Source organism: Ictalurus punctatus, chromosome 8, assembly GCF_001660625.3.
Source record: "Ictalurus punctatus breed USDA103 chromosome 8, Coco_2.0, whole genome shotgun sequence".
NCBI lineage: Eukaryota > Metazoa > Chordata > Actinopteri > Siluriformes > Ictaluridae > Ictalurus > Ictalurus punctatus.
Genome location: NC_030423.2, coordinates 25,410,157 through 25,434,076, shown reverse-complemented (window position 1 = coordinate 25,434,076; position 23,920 = coordinate 25,410,157). Strand labels below are relative to the sequence as shown.

The 23,920-nt window shown below is 36.1% G+C and overlaps 1 protein-coding gene across 1 annotated transcript; it reads right to left on the bottom strand.

Annotated features, from left to right (window-relative positions):
• Window positions 1-6,512: 6,512 nt before the first annotated feature.
• Window positions 6,513-15,546, bottom strand: anxa5a (annexin A5a). The gene is made up of 13 exons (XM_053682126.1): window positions 15,522-15,546; window positions 15,315-15,351; window positions 13,556-13,640; window positions 12,600-12,694; window positions 12,023-12,136; window positions 10,804-10,894; window positions 9,837-9,916; window positions 8,941-8,991; window positions 8,551-8,644; window positions 7,530-7,625; window positions 7,389-7,447; window positions 7,172-7,294; window positions 6,513-6,892 (listed from the first exon to the last, which is right to left on the bottom strand). The coding sequence occupies exons 2-13, from the start codon at window positions 15,315-15,317 to the stop codon at window positions 6,833-6,835; spliced, it is 951 nt and encodes a 316-aa protein (XP_053538101.1). The 5' UTR covers window positions 15,318-15,351; window positions 15,522-15,546; the 3' UTR covers window positions 6,513-6,832.
• Between the last annotated feature and the right edge of the window lie 8,374 nt (window positions 15,547-23,920).

Below are 23,920 nucleotides of genomic sequence, written 5' to 3'. Positions count from 1 at the left end.
ATTAATAAAAGGGATTGATGCGGTGCACCTGACTTTTTTAACTAGCATTATTACCCACAACGCCATTTGTCTGTAATATGTGAAAAAGAAGAATAGCAGAACAAGCCCATATGCTCACACACACCCCCTTCAGTGAGGCAGAGGTACTGGCTGCCTCCCCACACCCATTCATACACTACGGACACTTTGGACATGCCAATCAGCCTACCATGCATGTCTTTGCACTAGGGAGGAAACCGGAATACCCAGAGGAAACGTGCTAACCACTAAGCCACCATGCACCCCATCACATACATGTACATATAAATTCCTACATTCTTTTGAATGTCCATGGAATAAAATAAAATATTAGATGCCATGAATGTACCTTCTGCCGTCATTTACACATTTGAATGTCCGTGTAATATGAAGCAATGTGATACAGCAACAAAGCGAACTTTCAAACACAAACACACACTTTCAATGCAATCATTAATGTTGACCGTTAACAATATCAACTCGGAATTCAGATCAAAGTGAAACCAAAACCAAACCCTTGCCCCCACAAAGCTGGGATTTTGAGTGATGCAGCCTATAGTCAGTGGCGTTTCTAACCCTAGACCTAGAGGCAGGGGGCACTTGTACTTTTAGGGGGCTCTCAAAAACTGACACTGAGCTGTTGGGAGGGCAAAAATGTTGACAGGTATCTAAATCAACAGTCTATGATCTAAATAGAATGAATAAACAATAAAAAGATGATATAGATTAAAATACTGAACTCCTTTAAATTAATAAACTCTGTTTGCTTTTGCCAGCAGACTGGCTTCCGTCATCTTTAAAAAAAAATTGTACATCATCAGAAGATGTTCTGTGTGTGTGTGTGTGTGTGTGTGTGTGTGTGTGTGTGTGTGTGTGTGTGTGTGTGTGTGTGTGTGTGTGTGTGTGTGTGTGTGTGTGTTCAACGCCTCCTGTGTGTTTAGGTATCTGGAGAACTGAACATCTGAATCATCTGAATTTTAAATAATCTACTAATCTATCAGCCACCTGATAAGCTCCAGAGAGACTCCTCCTCCTTTGATTTAAAATGAAAAAAGTGACACACACTGTCACTTGCGTTAGACTATTCCCGTTATTTACATGTTTTTGTTCTCACACGTTGTTCATTTCATATGATTAATATATTTTCACGTTTTAGATGTAAGTCTATCTATGAAGCATCCAATTAAGAAAATAGAGTTTTAATCGACAGAAGTCATATAAATATATAAGAACATAACGGTCTGTCTGTGCACTAATAAATAAGTAAGGAATAAAACACATAAATAAAAGTGCCATGCTGCTGTAGGAAAATAATCAACTCCAGATTGGTGTGATGAAGTGAAATTATTGTCACAAGCCCAAAGCTAATCATTTAATAACAGCACGTGTTTTATATTATTAAATATTTAAACAGGAATAAGTGTTCTAGCGCTAAGAACGCCATGCCTAATGTTATGAATCTTCCATGAATTAAGTTACTTCCTGTCTTATGTTATAGCAGCTATAAACAGTCGTTCCCTCATCAGCCTTTATTACTTCCCCTCACCACACTAGTGCTGGAGTAAGTTGTTTTCTGAGCATGCATTATCATCAATGTGGTATCTTTTTAAAACAATTAAATCATTATAATTTGAACAATTTCTGAGACGTTTGTGTCTGAATGGAATCCAGCAATGCTTTGTAGCACGCCACCAAAAATCAGTCCTGTTCTTCCAGGATTTCATGATTTTGCGATCGCAGAAATGAACACAAAATCGAGCAAACTCTGCAATATTTGGAAGAGTTTGCAATTTTTCAAAATGACTGCACATTTTCCGCAGATTTGGGCCAAGACGCGTCATGTGACGTCATCACAACGCAACATGTGACGTTACATAAAGCCGTCTTCGAGCCGTCTTCGTCTTCGAAGCCGTCTTCGATTCACGTGCGTCGAACATGAGTACAGCTAAAAGGTCTCGTTTACCAACGATCATCACTGCGGCAGACCATTTTGTGCAATTTCGCCAATTCGAGTAGTTTTCCGCAAAGAGTCCCAAAAATCTCAGCGAGTTGCATCGCAAATCTTTTTTTAAAAGCCGCAGCAAAATCAAACATTTTTGGCTGCAACGATCACAAAAAACTCCTGTACAGACTGTAAAATAAACATCTGGATGTCCAAAACAAATTATGACCTATGCTCCTAGATGTTACACTAGATGTTATGCAACATTGTGTTGATATACTAAAATAGTGTTAAAAATTGATTTTGAAAAAGTATTAGTTGAAACAAATGTTGCTGAGAAGTTAGTGAACATGACTTGCATGAAAAAAAACCTCATCTAAGTTAATCCCTTCCACAAACCTCTAATTTGGACAAAATATTTAAGTAACATTTCCATTTAATGGGGTGTAAAGACAGACACAGAGAGAGAGTGAGAGAGAGAGAGAGAGAGAGAGAGAGAGAGAGAGAGAGAGAGAGAGAGAGAGAGAGAGAGAAAGTAAGAAGGAGAGATACACACATAGAGAGACACATAGATAGTGAGAGACACATTGAGGAGAGAGCAAGACAGACACATAGAGAGAGGGAGAGAGAGTGATATAGTGAAAGTAAGGAGAGATACACACATAGAGAAACACATAGATAGAGAGAGACACATTGAGGAGAGAGAGAAAGAGAGACACGCATTGCGAGAGTTAGAAGGAGAGATCGACACATAGAGAGACACATAGACAGAGAGAGACACAGATTGAGGAGAGAGCAAGACAGACACAGAGCCAGAGAGAGAGGAAACACTAGGGGGCAGTGTCACATTGTACCAAATTGGAATTCATGACAATTAAAAAAAAAAAACATGAAGTTGAAAGTTTTATGTTTCGCTGTAGTAAAAAGAGTAAAAAAATAAAAATAATTTAAAAAAAATACTTGATGGAATGTGTAATAATAATAATTTTAAAAATTGTTCTGTTTTGAGACAAAACATGACAAGACATGTGGAAAAATATGTGATGTATTTAAGTATGATTCTAGGAAGGAAGTGGCGTTTGTGGTCCACTGATATCATATTTACAAATCTGTACGTACAGTAAAGGTAAAAGACATTATAAACTCAGGTGACGTTTCCTTCATAACAGCCTGTATATCCAACACAAAACCTACAAAATCAACAGCATTCATCCAAGCTCTCTATAACTCCACTTTACCTCTAGATGTAGTCATTATAATGCTTTAAAAATCATATTTATTTCTGCATTAATGTTGGAATCCATTTAAGGTCTCGTGAGTGAAACAAACTTTTCTATGAGTCGTCCATTATAGGTTTTGACAATGGACATTTTACTTTCATTCATTCACTCAGCACATTAGCCCTTATCAAATATTTGTAATATTCCATACTCAAAAGTTACAGACCCTTGCATCTTGCAAACAGGAAGTTGCATCATGCGAATTTCCTGAAGATTATGGGAAGAAGAAAAGTAAGTTCTCCTTTTCTTTTCTTTTTTTCCTTTTTATGTTGTGCTATCGACTAATTAGGTCACTTTGAAATTACAACCCTGTTATTCATATTATGAGGAAATTATTACTTGATTCTTTGATTTAATTTACATGATTTAATTTACATTTTTAATGAAACCATTAGGATGTCCTTAATAGCTTCATGGATGATAATTAATTACATTTTGTGTATTTGCCAAATCTCTGCAAAAAAACAAAAACAAAACCTCAACCTGTTGCTCATTTAAGAGGAAAATAGCAGCGACGAAACCTTATTAAAAACCTTATTAAATATTAAAAATGAGATCAGGATGCAATTTCCGGATATTCATGTAGATAGATTTGTTAAACAACATAGAACGTTGAACTTTTTATTTGAACCCACCCATTTGTTCCAGTGATCAATAATATTGGAACAGATGTTTCTTGCTGCCCAGATGTGTCCTGTTAGATTGATTGTTTAAACAATGAATAGCTCTGAATGTCTACTTTTGTTTTGAGCCGTGGGTTTCACCTATGAACATATAACGAAAACAATAGAAGTGGCCTCGTTGTTCCAATACTTTTGGAGGGGACTGTATAGTCAAATTTAGCTAGTATTTCCTGTTATAAGATTACCACAAACCAAATATAAGATTATTAAACCTCCATCTATCCATTTTCTGTACCGCCTATCCTACACAGGGTCACGGGGAGGTTGGAGCTTATCCCAGGGAACTTGAGGCACAATGTGTGGGACACTCTGGACGGGGTGGAAACACATGCAGGACACAATCACATCCATTCACACACTACAGACATTTTTAAAAAATGCCAATCAGGCTACAGTGCATGTCTTTGGGGATGTTGTACCCGGAGGAAACCCCAAAGCACAGGGAGAACATGTAAACTCCTCAAACACAGTGCAGAGGCAGGTTTCAAACTCTCAAACCTGGAGATGCGAGGCAAATATGCTAACCACTAAGCCGCTGTGTCCCCAATTATTAAACTTATTTCTAGATTTTTCTTTTACTAATTTCAAACTGGATATAATCTTGTACTATTGGCAGGTAATTTTGCTCATATGAAGCCGTATTTCTGGAAAGAAGCCAAAATCATCCAACAGAATATAAATAGAAAATGTCAATCTCAAAATGAGCAAAAATGTCTCGAAATATGATTAATAATCTTATATATGGTTTATTGTAAACTTACAATAGGAAATAGAAGATAAATGTAACTATATTCAAGATATTTTCACCTGGTAAGCTGTAGTTTCTGTAGTGTATATGTTTTGCTTGCTCATACGTTCATAATCGTACGAAAACTGAAAATTCATTAAACGTTCTAGTCCTCTCTCTGATCATTCCTATATGACTGTTGTTATGGTTCGGCTTCGACTTCGACAACACAAAAACTCTGAGAACTGACTGTTCACTTGATGCCTAATATATCCCCCACATATATCCCACCTGACAGGTGTCATTGTAACAAGATACACAGTTATTCACTTCACCTGTGAGTGGTTTTAATATTATGGCTGGTCGGTATATGTAATCTAGGACTAATGATGATACTGCCATCTTTGCTCAAACAGGTCCTTCTAGGTCAATATAATTGCGGTATTGTTTTTTCTTTCTGGGTTAGGTGAGCATCCAGTTTCTTTTGACGGAGTCAATGAACTGGATTTGACCTGTCAGTACAACTCTGCCACCTACTGGCACAAAAATGCCATTGCAACAACATTAGATTATGTCCAAAGGTTATGTACTATATTAATGTGTCCTGTGTATATCAGTGGTCCTTACAGTGTCCTACTGGTGATCACTTAATCAAAAATAACATGTGAGCATGAGCTTTAAACATGAAAGGACGAGATATTTAAGTCGTGACCAAAAAATAGGAACATGAGGGATTGAGATAATGAAGTTTGGCCTCATACGCTACTAGTACTATAGTATACGCTATTGCATCTGCTTCTGTGATGTATCTACAGTGCTGTAGCTAGCCATGTTTGTTTTCATTCTTCTCTAAAACCTCTGCACTGTCAATCTTACTTTACTCAGAGGACTTGTGTATACGGTTATGTATACTTCAGATTCTATACTTATATATAAGTATAGAATATGAAGTACATATGTAGTTTTTTCCCCTTGAATATATTTATTTTTATTACTTCTTGAATAGTCCTTGCTTGATCACTTCTTGCTTGCTGCTGTAATGTGTAAATTTCATTCTGGGATCTATCTATCTATCTATCTATCTATATATATATATATATATATATATATATATATATATATATATATATATATATATATATATATATATATATATCTACAGAGCCCTCCACAAATATTGGCACCCTTGGTAAATATGAGCAAGGAAGTCTGTGAAAAAGTGTCTTTGTTGTTTAACCTTTTGATGTTTTGTTTAAAAAAAAATCACAAAAATACTCTGCTCTCAGGGATATCAAATAATTATAATTTTTTGAACAGAAGATCAAAAGGTTAAACAATAAAGACAATTTTTGGCAGACTTCTTTGCTCATATTTTCCAAGGGTGCCAATATTATTGGAGGGTACTGTATCTATCGAGTGAATATATGCAGGGTTTTACTAAAACAACAAGAATCTTGGTTTCTCTCTTTTAGTTAAGATGCAGCCACCACAATTTTACACGCACAATGTGTTATTAATTAATTTTGTTCTTCTTAATAAAATAGTTCATTTTTGCATTATTAATGGTAAATATTATCTTGTTCCCTCACGTTACTAAGCCAGGCAAGGACTTATCTTGTTCCCAAGACTTAAAGATCTCGTTCCCATATCTTAATAGGTCATTATTTTTTAATAATTAGGAATGTCACCAAGGATCCTAATGATTTAATAATTAATTACACATTAATGAAATTTTAAAGATAAACTTCACAGTGCTTCGGCAACTAAAGACACAAAAGACACCCTAATGACAAGCATTTGTAACGTAACAGGGAACGCTTTTTAATCTGAAATCAAATGTATAAAATTGAAAATGTAATAAGTGGGGGGGAAAAAGGTTTATTTCAAAATCAATAAATATGTCATCACACGATATCACTAAGTCACTTGTACTACTCTGGTGAAGATTCTGGTACCTCCATGCTGGTAAGTTCTACAACCACTGAATTACTGCATTACTGAATCATGAACACATTAAACACACTTAAAGATTAAAATACAAAGTAGACATGAGAGTGGAAACAGTTTTGTATACATATAAAACATATAAAATAGTTTACCTATGGCTAAGAATGACAGAGATGATAAATATGAATAATGAGCAGATCTAAGCAAAAAATATGTTAATAAATAAAAGTGAGAATTAATCATCTCCACCACAGAGGTATAGCAGGGCTTTTCCATAATCTCCATCAGTGTCATCCTGAAGACAAAGAAAAACACAAAATCAGATATGAATGTTGTATCCCTTTAGACTTTCTTGTCATTTTATCCTGCTGTCCTGCTTGTCATTTATCCTGCTATGAAAGCAGTAAGACTGCTCCTACTTCAGCACTTCCAGTTCACACCATGCTCTACCTTGACCTTCTACACTGACTTTTGCTCAGTTGTGTGTGTGTGTGTGTGTGTATGTGTGTGTGTGTGTTGAGGAGGGCGGGGAGAGTAATGTGAGAGTAATAAGGTGTGAATGTGTTGCACCTGCCTGTATGGTACGGTACAATGATTCTCCATACATCTTCTTGTACTGGGCTCTGATGTCCAGCATGTCCTCCTCACTCCTGGACACCAAGATCCTGATCAGAGTCTCGTCATCGGTGCCGGCACGCTGAGGAAAGTAGACAAGCAAATAAAACACAGACAAATTAACAAAAAAACAACTGGTGCTATTTTCCCAGTGGAACTAAAATTGTGATTCCTACCCTCATAGAGTCACGTAGGCAGTAAGCAAAATATCCTGGGACACTTTTCACACATTTCACTGGGAAGAAGGAAAAAAAAAATTCCATTCCATTCATCAACATATTCCACTTTATTTTTATTCTTATTTGCATTTTTCTTACCCACTGCTATGAGCAATGCCTCAAGGTTGCCAGTAAACTCCCCGCAAATGCTTTCTTCGATGTCACAACCGGCTATCTTTTTATACACATCGAACACTAGGGCAAAGAAGAAGGAACACTTGTAGCATTTCTACTATTCAAAGAGTTTGTGTCCTAGCATTAATAAATTCAGTACAGTTGTCTAGACCATCAATATTTTTGCAATACTTCAGTGTTAACTATCAGTAGTAAAGGTTCAACCATGCTACTACAGTTTACATTCACTTTAATGTTTTATAGTAGCTGCTAATTCTCTCTCTCTTTCTCTCTCTCTCTCTCTCTCTCTCTCTCTCTCTCTCTCTCTCTCTGTATATATATATATATATATATATATATATATATATATATATATATATATATATATATATATATATATTTACTTATACCATATTGCTGTTGAAATCTCAATTCTGATTGGCCAGAAGGTGCTGATTAATTTTCTATAACAGCAGCTCTGGCATTAGTTCTGGCTGCAAGGCAAATCGTAGGTTTACATCAGTGTGCTCTTTCTAATATGTTATAATTTCTATCATTTGTGTGGTTATTCAAGTATAACCAATCATATGCTGATGTTTACTGTATGGAGATGTTTATTCATGGAACAAGTGTTCCAGGACTTTTCAACAGTAAGAGTTACACCACAAGAAAGTCTCGATTGATGTTTGACCAACTTTGTTTCAGGAACCATGTTGGGCTATTAGTTCACAAATGATGACGTAGAGAAGGACTATTTGAAGTGTTAAGAGTTCATCTTGCTAGCCTATTTACACATCATTAGACAATACAAAGATTTTCTTGACATTCTGACATTTTTCCGTAAAAATCAATGATAATCGATACCAATGTTTACATTTATATTGCTGCTTCGATTTGATTCATATCACTGCCACAATTTTACTATGTTATATTATTGTAAATATGGCTGTTATACTCTTGACCATTACCATTCATTCAGTATTTACACACACACACCTGCAATTACCTTGCCTCAGGTGCTCGATGCTCCTATTGCCCAGGATCTGGACGAACTTTTCTTCATCTGTGCCAGCTTTCTTCGCACCGGCGGCAAACAATTCCTGAAACACGACCAGCAAGACATCTGTAAAGTAAACCTGCGCATCACGTTACCTGTAAGTTCACCTTAAAACGTGTCACACCTCTGTTGTATCACATACTAATAAACAAAGAACCAAGAAAGCATCATTATTATTTGAATATCTTGATTTTATATAGAGGTTCATCTGTAGATCTATACAGTGTTTTTTTTTTTAGAATCCACATGACCTAGGATGAGGTTTGTTCCTCTTTCCTATTATTGTTTCTTTTAGGTGAGAGAAGACAAAAAAAGAAGACATAAACATGATCTGTTTACCTTGGCGTCTTTCTCTACTCGGCTTTCATCCACTCCCTCCTCCCTCTCTCCCTAAAGAGAACAAAAGCACATTAAAAGTCAAGACGCTTTGCAAGGCAAGACCGATATCAACCTGCAATTCCTCATTAGACAGAGCTGATGAGCTTTGTACTCAGCTTTACCTGGCAACCCGTGCGATTGAGTTACCAGCCGTTTACTCCCCAGATGCAATTAATCCTCACGCTTGCACCACCTTTAGAGCATCTTTAATCAGATAGTGGTGAGATCATGGCTGATCTTGTGTTATCACCTATCTAACTGTTTCCATGGCTTCACTCTATCATCTCTCATCTTGACCATCTTGACCTCCGTGCACGAACTAACTGTAGCTTGACCTTCTGCCCTTGTGTCGCTTTCTGGTATCATTCCATTTGCATTGTGTTTAATTGATGCTTTTCAGCCAAGTCGATGTGTTAATTATGCAGCTTAAAGCATATTAGACGGGAATCACCATGAAATATTCAGTAACTATTTTGAAACTAATATGACAAGTCTGTCATTTCAGGAGTAAGGGATCTCCACTAATGGAAATTAAAGGGTTAATCAACTTGCTCAAGGACACTTGACGTCACGTGAAGACTGGACACTTGCGACATCTTGTATTTCAATTTTGTTGATGCTTTTTTTTTTTTCAAAACAAATGAGACTTGATACAACTGAGCAGTTGAGGGTTAAGTTCTAAGCCTTGCTCAAAGACAAAACCTTGGCATCTTCGCAGTGTTGGGATTTAAACTCACAACCTTCCACCCGCAGCCTAAAACCTTAAGCACTGAGCCACTACTTCGTCCAAATCATAACCTCTTATGGGCTGTGAGTGTATAATTTAATATAAAAAGAATTAACATCACATGATTTACCTGTAAAAGCATAAGCAGCAACCTCTGGTAATGTCCAGACGTATCTCCCATGATGTCCTTCTCCAGCTTGCCTCCATGCTCTAGGTTTTGAAACACGAGAGAAGAACAAATGATTAACGACAATTCAAACCATAATGGAGCCGGACGGAACATATCAGAAGGGCTCAGAAGGGTTTTAAAAAGCTTCCTCCGTCATATTTTCCATTGGTGTATAAGGAATGGCTTTTCCTTCTCATGTTTCTAGATTAAGTTACACACACTGGCGTCTGGTGACTATGAATGCACACAGTGTCACAGTGGGTTTCTCACAATGGAATAATAGAAACTCTAGCAATAAATCTTGGAGCCCACTTGAAAACTCGCACCTTGTAATGAACTTGTAATTGACAGTTTCATCATTTGGACATTGTCACATTGATGCTTTACAGAAATCCAGATGCAGCCTAGCTCTAGATCCCTAATCAGAAAGCCATTAGGGGAAAAAAGCGGGGGGAAAAACATCTAGAGATAATGAGAGGAATGGTGGCACTGCTGTTAGTGGTCTTCGAAACTGCTCAGCTCAATTAGAAATCATTTTGGATAAAGCATCTGCCAATTGAGTAAATATGAGAAACCTTAACTGGACACATTCTCTAAAGGAAACCCATCCTCTTCTGAATGACATATGGTAGTGGGATTATAAACATATTACAATATACATATACAGCATAATATCTTTCTCAGGTGTGGTAAATCCTCCAGGTACTCTGGTTTCCTCTCCAAGTCCAAAGGCATGCATTGTAGGCTGATTTCCATTAACATATTGTCCATAGTGTGTGAATGTGTGTGATTGTGCCCTGCGATGGGTTGGCACCCTGTCCAGTGTGTCCCCCGCCTTGTGCCCCTAGTCCCCTTGGATAGACTCCAGGCTCCCTGTGACCCTGTGTAGGATAAGTGGTATAGAATATGGATGGATGGTAAAGATTACCTTTCTTGTATATCTTGATGATCTCCTTTATCTGCTCAGGTGTTCTGGAGGCCAGGATCTCGATCAGAACTTTATCATCAGTACCTGCTCCCTATAATATATTACAGAAGGTAAATAATATTAAAGCTAGACACTTGTACATTACAACCGTACTCTAGTTTAGATACTGTGTGATTTTTAAAACACATATTCTTATAGAACTTTCAAAATATGTTTTTTGAAATGATATAACCATTATAGGAGGATCGTTTTTGTATGCAGACTGGTCAAAGTGACAAAAATAAAGAAAGAAAGAAATAGTTTATTCTTAGTGGTTTTCTATATTAAAAAAAAAACAAAAACAGAGAGCTGAAATATCTAACCTGGGACAGAACATGGGACAGGACAGTGTTTTTGCATCTTATACCACAGCATGGTTGAATTCTCAACTCTGAAGGTGTTGATTAATTTTCTATAATACTAGTAGTCCTTGCTACAATTCAAATGACAGGTTTATATTAATGTACTCATTCTAATGCATTACAATGCAAGTCTAATTAGGGAGTATTTTTTTAATGTGTTGCCATTCATCAAAGAAAACAGTATAGTCATTTATTTAACATTTATGGAAGGAGTCTTCAGTGGTTGCACAGTCAACAGTCAGTATATTTTCCCCTTGGGAAAGTATTCAGGGAAGAGGAGTTGTAACGTGACAACCTTTTTTTTTTTTAATTGACAATAGGACTGGTTAAAAAGCACCGGTTTTAGGAATAACCAATAGGACTGGTTAAAAAGCACAAAGTGTAGTTCATTAATACGTTAAAAATTGTAATCACTGAAATCAAATCGCTGTGGTATTAGGGGAATAAAATAAATAAAATACTATGGGATGAGCTGTTATTGGAAAAAAAATAATCCATTGTACGCTCCCGCCTTTTTTGGATTATTTTCCTTATAGCTGCATTTTTCAATAATAATCAACCCATTGTGATTTATTCCTTAGCTAAAATAGAAAAGCTGACCATCTGCAATATGCCATTCGGCCATATCAATACATTTGATATATTTGTTCAATCTGGATATCTTGATGCGAGTAAATGTTTTATATCGTATTTTAAATGTCATATAATTATATGGTCTCAAATAGTTTTTCAAATAATTGAAAAGCAAAAAAAAAAAAAAAAAAAAAGCAAAAAAAAAAAAAAAAAAAAAACCCAGAAGTGAGAGCATTTGAGAGCACCTTGATGGCCTTATGGAGCAGATCTGCATCATACACACGAGGGGGATGCATCAGAGCCATGATCAGGTCCTCTAACTTCCCTCCCAGCTCTGACTTCAGTTCTTTCACCAGGTCCTAGAAATAGAGAGAGAGAGAGAGAGAGAGAGAGAGAGAGAGAGGCTGTAAAGATTATATATAGTTATTGACTGACTGCAAAGTAATTGAGGTCTTGGCTTGACAGTCCTGTTAATAAAGGTTCCCTAGAGAGTCATCCTTCACTAACGTGTACAGCCCAGGGGGTCTGAAATTGGATTCTTTAGCTATTGATCACATTTTTTTGCACTTGCACAATTTTAAATGCATACTATTATATAGTCCTGACTTCCACAGTCAGCCTCCTTCAGTATGAATCCGATTTAACTTCAGCAAACACTATACAATACAGCGGATCAAACTCAGTCAGAGTCCTTAACATACTTAAAAGCCAATCGCTGAGATTTACAACTAAATATGTTAAGTTTAAGATTGCTAGATGAAATGAAAGAAACACATTAGGATCAGCGATGAAGGAATGAATGTGAGCATGAGCGTGTCTCACTTTGCCATGCGCTTTCTTATACGCCGCCTTGATCTCTTGTCTCTGGTCATTGTTCCGGGCGGGTAAGAGCATGAGGATGGTGTCTTCATCAGTGCCTGTGCATTGTAACACGCAGAGTTAAGAATGACTGAACCATCTCAGACCATATGTAAAAACATGCCGAGCAGCAGTTACATATCTGTAATGATCACAACAGTGCTGGCAAAAATGGTTGCAGCCGAAGGAAATTTCCTGACACTTATTAAACACTTATGAGAAAACCATGCACACTAGTGCACCTATTCCTTTACCAGCGATATGATGTTATTATATACTGCTGGACGAACGTTTCTGAACCTTATGGTCAAAAGCCATCACAGCAATTAATGTGTCTCGAGGACACATCATTCTACAACAGTACTTGTAACTAGAAATGGATAAAAGTAATCCTTTAATGTCATTCTTGAATAAACTGTAATATAAGTGCAATAAAACTTTCCCTGTGCGAAACAATAGGAAAATAATAAGGACCTCATTGCGTTCTACTCCTCACATATCACGTATCATTTTTTATTTACTAACCTATTATAATGAATTAAAGAATTAAATGGCAAGTTGTGCTGTTATTAATTAGTATGCAAATAGTGTGAGTCATTCTAACACACACACACACACACACACACAGTGAGTAACAGAGTCTGGTAATTAATGTAACAGATATAGATGGCTGATTTTGGGTGAAGTAAGAACAATGAGATCATTAGTTACTGTCTGAACTTTCTACCCTTACAGACATGCAGCCTAGAGTTACTTAGAATTAATTAGCTGCTGCATTCATGTATTTTCACTAGAAAGAAACACTCATACACAAAGAGAGAGAGAGTTTGACCTTTATATTTGACGTTAATGGAATACGTGATTACAGAACCAGCTTGATAAGCTCAGATTGTCCATCAGGATAAATATAGCTTCCTCACCGATTCCTTTCATGGCTTTTCGTAAGATATCGGCATCCTGCTTGGCATTGAAGTGCACAAAGGGTTTCACACTGCCTCTGTAAGCCTGAAGGACAAAGCACAACCTGATCACTCAACATGGCGAACAGCAAATCACTCATTTCTCGAAATCATTTCCAACCATACAGCAGCTATGTTTTACCTGAGTAGCCATTTTAAAGCAGGACTTTCCTGGATTTTTATATCATTTCCTAACAACAATACGCTGTTAAACTTGTGGAATCGGAAATGTCTCCAAATCCAAATGTCATTCTCACGTTTTCAGCTCTTTGTCTTCCGCTCAGAATAATTACTGTCTGAAAGTAAACGGTGATTTCATCCTTATTTTTATTCATTCCCACCTTAGTACCCCATTGTCCTCAGTATTTATCATCACTTAAGTTGATATTTTATAATAAATATTACATTTATATTGCTATAAAAGTTAAAGAAACATGTGGCGTGACAAGCCAAGCATCTCTAATCTCTGTAGATTAAATGATTAGATTAAAGGAGTCCGATCGACTGTAATCCAGCCTTCCAGAGATCTATTACGTTTGTCCAGCACAGCTGAGAACCTCACTGAGAGCATCTCAAACTCCCTGAAGCCTTGTGTGCCCTGTCTCATCTGAAGTCGTTATTTATTCAGCTCCTGTTTGGATGCTACAATTAACTACAGAGTCAAATGAATGTTTTCAGGTTACTAAGGCTACTATTACTATCTCCAGTTCATTCTCAAACCAGATAGAAACTAATCCTAATCCTAAAATCATGATAACTGAAAACAAGCTTGTAAATGAGTTTGAAAAGATTGGCGCAAGAGTAATAATGTAGGGCAAAGTGGTAGATAATACACTCTTTAATCTAATACCTTCAAGTGTTAAAAAGTCCTCCTTCTGGAGGAACCCTTAAAGGTTTTATAAAGAACCTGCAACTGAGTGATTCCCTGAACAGTTTCCAAGTAAAACCCCTTTTGGAAACTAAGAGACATTAATTATTCAAAGGATATTTGAAGAACTCCGTTATTCTGAGGGCTGTGCTACTTGTATCCTGGACACTTACATTATAGTGAACTATTCTGGAAATAATGCAGATTGTATCACATTAAAATATTAAAATTGCACAGGAACAAGTTTATGTCACATTCCTTATTTGACCCCCCTGCCCCCCCCCCCCCCCCCCACCCAGTGTATTATTAAATATGATTATAACAACAATATAGCTTAATATCATGGAAACACCTTGAACTATTCTGATATTATATCCATCCCTATAACACTAACAGCACATCTGGCTTTTTTCAATTAAGTGCAGTAGTATTGGTCATGTTTATTTTATTTTATTTTCTGCATTTATCTTGTCATGGTCCCAGTCAGTGGTCTTCTGAAATCCTCATCAAAGTCATCTTAATGAGATCATTCCACTTATTAACTTTACTGCTGTGGCACAGGCCTTTTCATTTACAATTGTAAAATATTTGGCTCTAATCATTTGAAGATATTTGAAACTATGTTGAATATATATTCTGTTGAGAAATTTATGATTAGAAAAATTCTCAAACATGCAGAGATATTTTATATATATATATATATATATATATATATATATATATATATATATATATATATATATATATATATATTAAAGTATTGATAAAGTCATATAGTCCTTATATCTTTCCTTCTCTTTGTTTCTTCGTTTTTTCAAGTCCATGCACTTGTTGCTCACAGATTGCTCTTACCATGTGTGATGATTCAGTGATGTCCGAGGTGTAAAATCTAAAAAAGTTAATAACAATAATAATAATAATAATAATAATAATAATCAATATCAATAGCTCATTTTAATAATAAAATATGCAAGTATTACATGCAAGATTGAATGTTTATTTCTTTATAAAATAAGCTGTTTTGTTTTTATGAACCTGCTACAGAAGAAGAGAACTTACCTGTTACACTACCCTCTCACCTGTGCGCGAATGCAGAGCTCTAAACACTGCACTAGTTTTCATTGCAGCCCAAGCCACACCCCCTGATGAGGTCAGACACAAACGTTTCATTCCAGTGACTGAAGCATTTTCATTCATTCCTCTCCACTAACAGCATTACACTTCAATTACTGTATATCCTGCTACAATTCATATATAATAACACATAAAGATGTGGAATCTATTTTTAAAGTATTATTTTTAAAATCTTAATTCATGAAGAATTTTATTACTTTAAAAAAAAAAAAACATTATTTAAATTATTTTTCATCTGTTTTTTTTTTTTATCATTGTACCTAAACTATATGTATTTGAGTGCAGCATTTCAATTTAAAAAAGTAAACAAAATGAATAATTCATTATTCATGGTCATCATCAATATAGTCATTCATTATAAGCATTCATTGTACACGTCATAAAAGGTGCTTTAAATTAATGAAAAATCATAAACAATAAAATAAATAATAAACAGTTATAAAGAGATACTGTGTGTGTGTGTGTGTGTGTGTGTGTGTGTGTGTGTGTGTGTGTGTGTGTGTGTGTGTACACTAGTAATTTATTTTCTTTTATTTACACACACACACACACACACACACACACACATATATATATATATATATATATATATATATATATATATATATATATATATATATATATATATATATATATATATATATACACACACACATACATACATACATACATACATACATAAATGTACATACACACAGACAGTATTTCTTTATAATTATTATGTATGTGTGTAAAAAAGTGATTAATAATAAACAATAGATATATGTAAAAAAAAAAAAAAAGAAGAAGAAAAAGTACAGCAAAATAAACCGTAATCCACATCGAATCCCGCAGCAAGGCGAGCGGTGTGCGTGAGTGATGAGTGTATCTGAGGACTGGATGAGACGACTGTCTGAAGCATTTCTTTGTGATGTACATCACACATCATTCTGATTAGCAGTGTGTAAAAACACAAAGCCCTAATTACCTGGAGCGCTACTGGCAGAATGAGAGTGATGTGAGAAGAGTGTTATCAGATTACCTGAGCGCTCTGTACGACCCAGATCTGCAGCGGGCCAATGCGGTCCCAGCCTGTCCAATAAGCATCTTACAGACACACACACACACACACACACACACACACACACACACACACACACACAGGAAGCATTATAGCATGCATATGAAGATTAATTGCAGCTTGTCTATGAGGATATGATTTTCCACCTCGTAGAATAGTCGAGACACTTTAATCATGTGAGTTTGTCATTTGATCAACTTCAGGTGGGAATTATAATCACTCTGAAATGTTGCTGGATCCAGAGCCTACATTACAGTAATGAAGAAGAATTCCATTTTTCAGTTGTAATGGTGTCATCTCTAAATGATCGTTTAAAGATCTGACGTCTTCGTGTACTGAAGTGAAAGGTAGAAACATTACAGTATATACAGTATGGGATACTGAGATTTTCCAAAACTGTTCAGCTGTGGTCTACTTCTTTTTCTTCTTCTTTTTTTTTTCCAGCAGAAGAAAAAAAGTTGCAAGCAAAACACGAAAAAAAAGAAAACGAATCAATGCTACACCGTCGTTCGTACGCCAATCATTTCAGCTAATTATTCTTTAAAACTGAAAACTAAAAAAGACAAGTACAGATGATTGTCACTCTCCAGGGTCGCTTTATATTCCAGCTATAACCTGGAAGCTGCCTACATCATTATTCTCTGCAGTATCTCTCTGACTGCTCTGATTACACTAACAATCAATTATCACTAGTAATTTAATTATCAGCAGTAATTTAATTATCAGTAGTAATTTAAATAGCAGCTGAATGCAGTTCAGATGGCATTAAACAAAGTGGTACAATTGTGACATATAATAAATAGTAATAGCAATGATGTATAGTAATGACAGTAGTTAAACAAATAATAATAATAATCCATCCTTCCATTTTCCATACCGCTTATCCTAGGGTCGTGGGTGAGCCTGGAGCCTATCCCAGGGAACTCGGGGGACAATCTGGACAGGGTGCCTACTCACTGCAGAGCATAATCACACACATTCATACACTACGGATGATTTGGAAATGACAATCAGCCTACAGTGCATGTCTTTGGACTGGGGGAGGAAACCAGAGTACACGGAGGAAACCCCTGAAGCACAGAGAGAACATGCAAGCTCCGCATATGCAGGCTGGAGGCAGGATTCGAACCCCCAACCCCGGAGGTGCGAGGCAAACGTGCTAAGTACTAAGCCACCCTGCACCCAATAATAATGATTAATTATTATTAATAATATATTTGATAAATATTAATATCTAAAACAGCAGTAACAACGACAACAACAACAACAAGAATATAAGAACCAAGTAAGGTTCCTGAAGATCATAATTCAGATTCACTGCTGGCTCCAGTCACCAGTAAGATTTATTATATGTAGAGCATTAGCAAATAAATGGATGGAGAAATTTATTTGGAGTTATTGACTGGAGGCAGTATTGATTCTATTTGCTGAGTGAGATTATTTTAGACCAAGGGTGGGAAATCTTATCCGGAAAGGGCCGGTATGGGTGCAGGTTTTCATTCCAACCAAGCAGAAGCCACACCTGAATCTATTGAAAGCCAAGATCAACTGATTAAACAGGTGGAATCAGGTGTGGCTTCTGCTTGGTTGGAATGAAAACCTGCAGCCACACCGGTCCTTTCCGGATAAGATTGCCCACCCGTGGTTTAGACCATAATATGTGTTTTAGTGTATTATGTATAATATTGTATAATATATATATGCATATGTATAATATTGTGTTTTAGTGTTTTGTGAATTGTATTTGCATGTTGTACTTGCAAAGTGACCTTGGGTATCATGAAAGGCACTTAAAAAAAAAAAAGAAAAGAAATGTATTATTATTTATATTATTATTATTAAACGAAAGAAATGGGTTTTTTTTAATGCTATTCACAAAATAGCAAAAATACAGAATTTGACTTTCAGATGTCCAGTAGAGAGACTTTTATGTTTTTGCTTTGTTTTCTTTTGTTTTGTTTTTGTATCTACAGTCATTTATATAAAAGGAATTGTGTGAATGGGTGCTAATACTTTGGTTTAGTTTGGTTACTAAAATTCATATAGTGAAAATGTATTCAGCTATATGGGACATTGCATTTTTTTCCCAAAGGCTTATAGATTTATAAGCTCACTGTAGATTATTCTTCTGCGTGTCATCAGCAATGAGGCGTTTCTTCCTGAGTAGAAGCTGTTCGTGCACCGGCTCTTTCAGGTCATGATGAGCTCTCATCAGTGATACTAGAGACTGTATTTGAACAGATTATGGCCTGAATGAAAAGGATAGCTCAGGCTTTGCTCATGTTTGTGCTGTATTGTTGGGATATTTACTTCAGAGATCCGGTGATTTTTATCTGGTTTTATTCAAAGAGCTTGAAATGCTGAGATGCCCTGCTCATCTTTTGTACACTTTTCTGGCTACAACCATCATAATGTTGAAGGTTGTAATCTGATTGGCTCTCTGCACTTCCGTGTTTTCAGCAGGAACTTTTTTAAACACGACAACACAATGAGCATTTCGGAGGAAAAGTTCACCCTTTTGTACTCGACAAACATGATGATGTTGCGTGTTTGCCAACAGGCTACAATTTTCTGTGAAAGTGCCTGATTCGCTAAATTTCCCCTTGGGGACCAATGAAGTGCTCTCTATCTCAATCTCTGTCTCTATCTCTATTCTTGGCCATGTTTATCGACAAAATGTACCTCACCATAAACTGTAATTGCAATGGAAACAATGACAAGGCCTCCACTTTCTCCAAACGGACTCCTTGGGCTAATACTACCTTTTACCCTATGTTTACACTAACAAGCAACATGCAACCATTCACTTTCTTTCTCTGTATGTGCACGACACAAACTGACATTTGAATTAAGATTTTCTCCGCATGCTATACAACTCTGATATGACACTGTAAAGCAACGAATCCAAACTATTGGCTTGAATGATTCCTCGGATCAATTCTATGGTGTGAGGTCTGAGGTTTCTTCACTTCCTCACTTACAAATTTAAAGAGTACCTATTCTGTTTATTTCAAATATTACCTTTTCATGCAGTGTGCTATAGAGCTGTTTGTTAATGTAAAAAGTCTGCAAAGTTTCAAAGATCAAAGCGGACAACAAATGGAGTTATTGATTCCCAAAAGAAGGGACCGATTCTGAACAGCTGAAACGAGTTGTTAGTGATTCCAGATTTACTTCTTGTACTAATCTACGTAGGTTTGTAACAAAAAGCCTCACCTCTAGTCTTCATTTTTTTCAGACGGAGCTGAAACTCGTTATGGTACTGGGCGTTTCCTTTTCGACACATGGTGACAGCAGTAGACCAATCACAACAGACTGGGACATCTGACCATTCAGAGCAGAGTATGCTCTCTGAAAGGAGGAGTTTAGAATGAATCCTTTAGGACGAATCATTTAACGAGTCGTTTGTGACACTGGGGGAAAAAAGGCATTGCTGCAGTTTAAATTATGAGCACGTTAAAGTGTTTTTTGACCTCAGATGCATGTAAATCTATTGTATGAGACCTTTAAAACAAAATTAGGTGCGTTTGAAAACCATAATAGGAGCACTTTAAGTCCTAAATGCAATACATTCCTATTTACAGCTTGAAATTGGAAGAAACCGTGGTTTCATCTTATTCTGTCCTATATGACATTTCATCAAATGTATATAGAGACATTAGGAAGAAGATGTGGGCAGTAGTGGCTCAATGGTTAAGGCTCTGGGTAGAAGATCGTAGGTTCAAGCCCCAGCACTACTAAGCTGCCACTGTTGGGCCCTTGAGCAAGGCCTTTAACCCTCTCTGCTCCATGGGTGCTCTATGGATCATGTCTGACCCTGCACCCTGACCCCCAACTTCCTAACAAGCTGGGATATGTGAAAAATGAGTTTCACTCTGCTGTAATGTATATGTGATAAATAAAGGCCGCTTCTTTTTCTTCTTCTTCTTCTAAATATAAAGTTTTGAGCAGAGATTGTTGGCGCCCCCTCCTGACTGTACATAGCTAGTACAGTTAGCTTGTTTTGTTTATCTGCCAAACAAAACTAATAAGAATCCTTGCACATGACGTGTAAAACAATTTAAAATACATTTTAAACAAGTGGTGTGTATAAATCACACTGGGCTGTAGGATATACATTACGGTTACTAACATTTCTCCATGGAACTGGAAAAAACACCCACAATCGAAAACAGTAGCAGTTACTACACACCAAAAAGAGACAAAAGAGACAGAGCTGACCTAGTAAGAAGTAGAGCTAATTTCTGGCCCAGAAAAAAAAACAAAAACGCAGAAACCTGAAACGTACAAATTAGCCAGGGCCGTTTCACGGTAATCATAACGAGAAATTATATGGTTAGTGAAGGCCTAGAAACACTCGTAAGCATTACAGACTTCACCTTTAAACAATATTTGAGTTTATTCCTTCCATTTGTCTTCATTTAATCCAGCACATCAGTTTTTGGGTCAGCAATCTCCTTTTTCTGGGATCTCCTGAGCGCTATAGTTTTATTCAAACCATATCTCATTCCTCGACTGTGAAATACTCAGACATACACTTCCACAGAGCCATACCTTCAGGCGTACAGAAAGCAGACCTGTGTAATTCATCAGAATTGGAAAGCTCAAGTCCTTACGGTAATCTATTTTGATGATTAATGAAATATTGACTTTTTTTTGTGAATTTGAATAGTATCTGGCCTGCAAATGATTTATTTTTTGGAACATGATGTGGAAAGAAGAGTCAAAGCAGTTTAGCACATCATAGACTTTATAGAAATACATAAAAGGCAAAAAAGGGTTCACGTTTGACAGTGAACAGGCGAGACAGTGAGGTACGGTTAACTGAAGATTGGAGTCCTCTTCCAGGAACATCTGCCCTGGGAAGGAATGACATTCTGGCGTCTTTGATTTAATTAGACATGAAAAAATCAATCATGTCTAGAAACATTGTTGCTGTAGGCTTTCAGATCTGGACTGTTGCAGATGCAGTATGAAAGAGCCATAGAGTGTAATAGCCACCAATGTAATATAAATACAGTGTTTTACATTAGACTGCATACAGACATTCAATTGAAGACCTGTAGATGAAGCATTTATAAACAATAATAGTAGAATTATCCATTTGTGGGAATAAACCTGGTCTAAGAATGCTAAGAAGTCTAAGATTTTACCTTTATGGGTCTATGTTAAAGTGATAAGCTACAGGTAAACTGTATACTGCAGAATACATAAAAGAACGCACAAGTATCAACATAAAGTCAGCATGCCTTTTCTTATTCAGATAAACAGAGTTTTGACTTCTGTTGCTGTAGTTCAGAGAAATCTCAGTCCACTGCGTCATTCCACTCAGAGTAGTGGTTTCAGAAATAGTTTCAGCCAGAACAACAATAAAAATCCCCATTTTTCAACAGTGTTTTCATTCTCAGAACCTGGTGCTCCTGCAGTTCCCAAAGTGCGGCTCCCTGAAAGAGCGGCTGGACTGCATGGCCCCGCATCCCACAGAGTTCCTCAGCTGCTTCAGCACCATCCACAGCAGGAGTCCCATCAGCAGAAGAAGGAGCGTAAGAAGTCCAAGATATATGCATATATTCCAGCCCCATCCCACCGCAAGCGGCATAGACGTGGAGGAAACCAGGAACCGTCTCGGGGCAGGCATCAGTTTCCACAGATCTCAAATGCGACAACCGTTGACCTTCATGGGCTTTCCGTGAGACATAGTTAGGCATCAAACATTCCAGGTCCTTAGATCTGGTGTGTCAGTGTGTCAGTCCATCTGGTATGAATTTCTCCTTGAGAGTATTTTTCTGACTTTGTATGCTTCAGCAGACATGTCTGGCATCTGCTGTGCTGCTGGCAGAATGAGACTTGTGCTGCTTTTCCAAAAGCACCCTCTGCTGTTCCCTCCCACTGTGGATGGAGGGCAGTCACCCTCCCTGATTTCTCAGCAGGTATAAACATACACACATCCACCAACCCACCCCCACACGCCCACATTCATTACAAGTAGATCAGGTCTCAACTTGTATGAAGGATAAATAAATTACAAAGCAGACGTTTACACTGTTATGGGGTTGTGGACATCAATCAGAAGGTCCATCTGTTTTCATGTGATGATCAGGACTGACTAAACGTTTTCGGCATCATCAAGACAAGATGAAGGCTTTATAGACCAGCTTTGTGCATTAATGTTTTTTTTATAACAGCCCTTTTAAATGCCTCAATTAATAATACATATCCTTGTTTATTTATAATATATTTATAGATAATATATTAAATATATATCTATATTTTTTATATTGTATTTATTTTTATATATTTACTTGTAAGTGTATATATTCATATATAAATAACTAATAAAATATCCTTATTGGCCAATCTGGACTCAATATCTCAACGTCTGCGCACAATCATTCATATTATAATTTTTTATAATTTCATGAGAACATAACCCACATATAAATGGCCCTAATAATAATAACAGTCATAATAATAATAATAATAATAATAATAATAATAATAATAATAATAATAATAATAATAATAATAATATAACTAGTACTTTTATTTGAAGCTTGTTCTTGTTTTTCTGCCTTAAAATAAAAATGCATGTCCTTATTTGTTAATAAATATATATTTATATATTATATCTATATATTTCTATTCTATGTATATATTTATAAATAACTAATAAAATATCCTTATTTGCTAATGGACTGAACATATGCACATAATTATTATAATATAATTTGATTTCAGTTTCATGATAACATAACCTATGTATAAAGGATCCTATTGAAATTAATCAATTAATTAATTATTATTATTATTATTATTAGTAGTAGTAGTAGTAGTAGTAGTAGTAACCATAATAATAATAATAATAATAATAATAATAATAATAATAATAATAATAATAATAATAATAATAATAATACAGCTCTTACTTTAAGCTTGTTATTGTTTTTCTGCCTTATATTAAAATTGCATTTTAATAAATATACATGCTTATATATTATACTTTTTTATATCCTATGTATATAACTAATAAAATATATTTATTAGCTAAAGAACTCATCTCTGCATAATCATTCACAAATGATCCTATTTCACTTTCATGAGCGGTGCATAACCAGACCTTAACATTTCAGGTTGAATCCCAAATGGCTGTCTCTTATGTACATAGTGCACTTGGTAGGTTCCAGGCGCCATTATTTAATCGAACACATAGTTCACTTATCTAGCGACTCATGAGTTATTTTGGAATGGAACCCTGTCTCCCTGG

Excerpts from the sequence above, each read along its gene's own strand:
- anxa5a (XM_053682126.1), bottom strand. Across the intron at positions 9,917-10,803 it reads CATCAAGATATACAAGAAAG|AGCATGGAGGCAAGCTGGAG; the intron begins GTAATCTTTACC and ends TTCAAAACCTAG. Across the intron at positions 7,626-8,550 it reads CATCGAGCACCTGAGGCAAG|TGTTCGATGTGTATAAAAAG; the intron begins GTAATTGCAGGT and ends TCTTTGCCCTAG.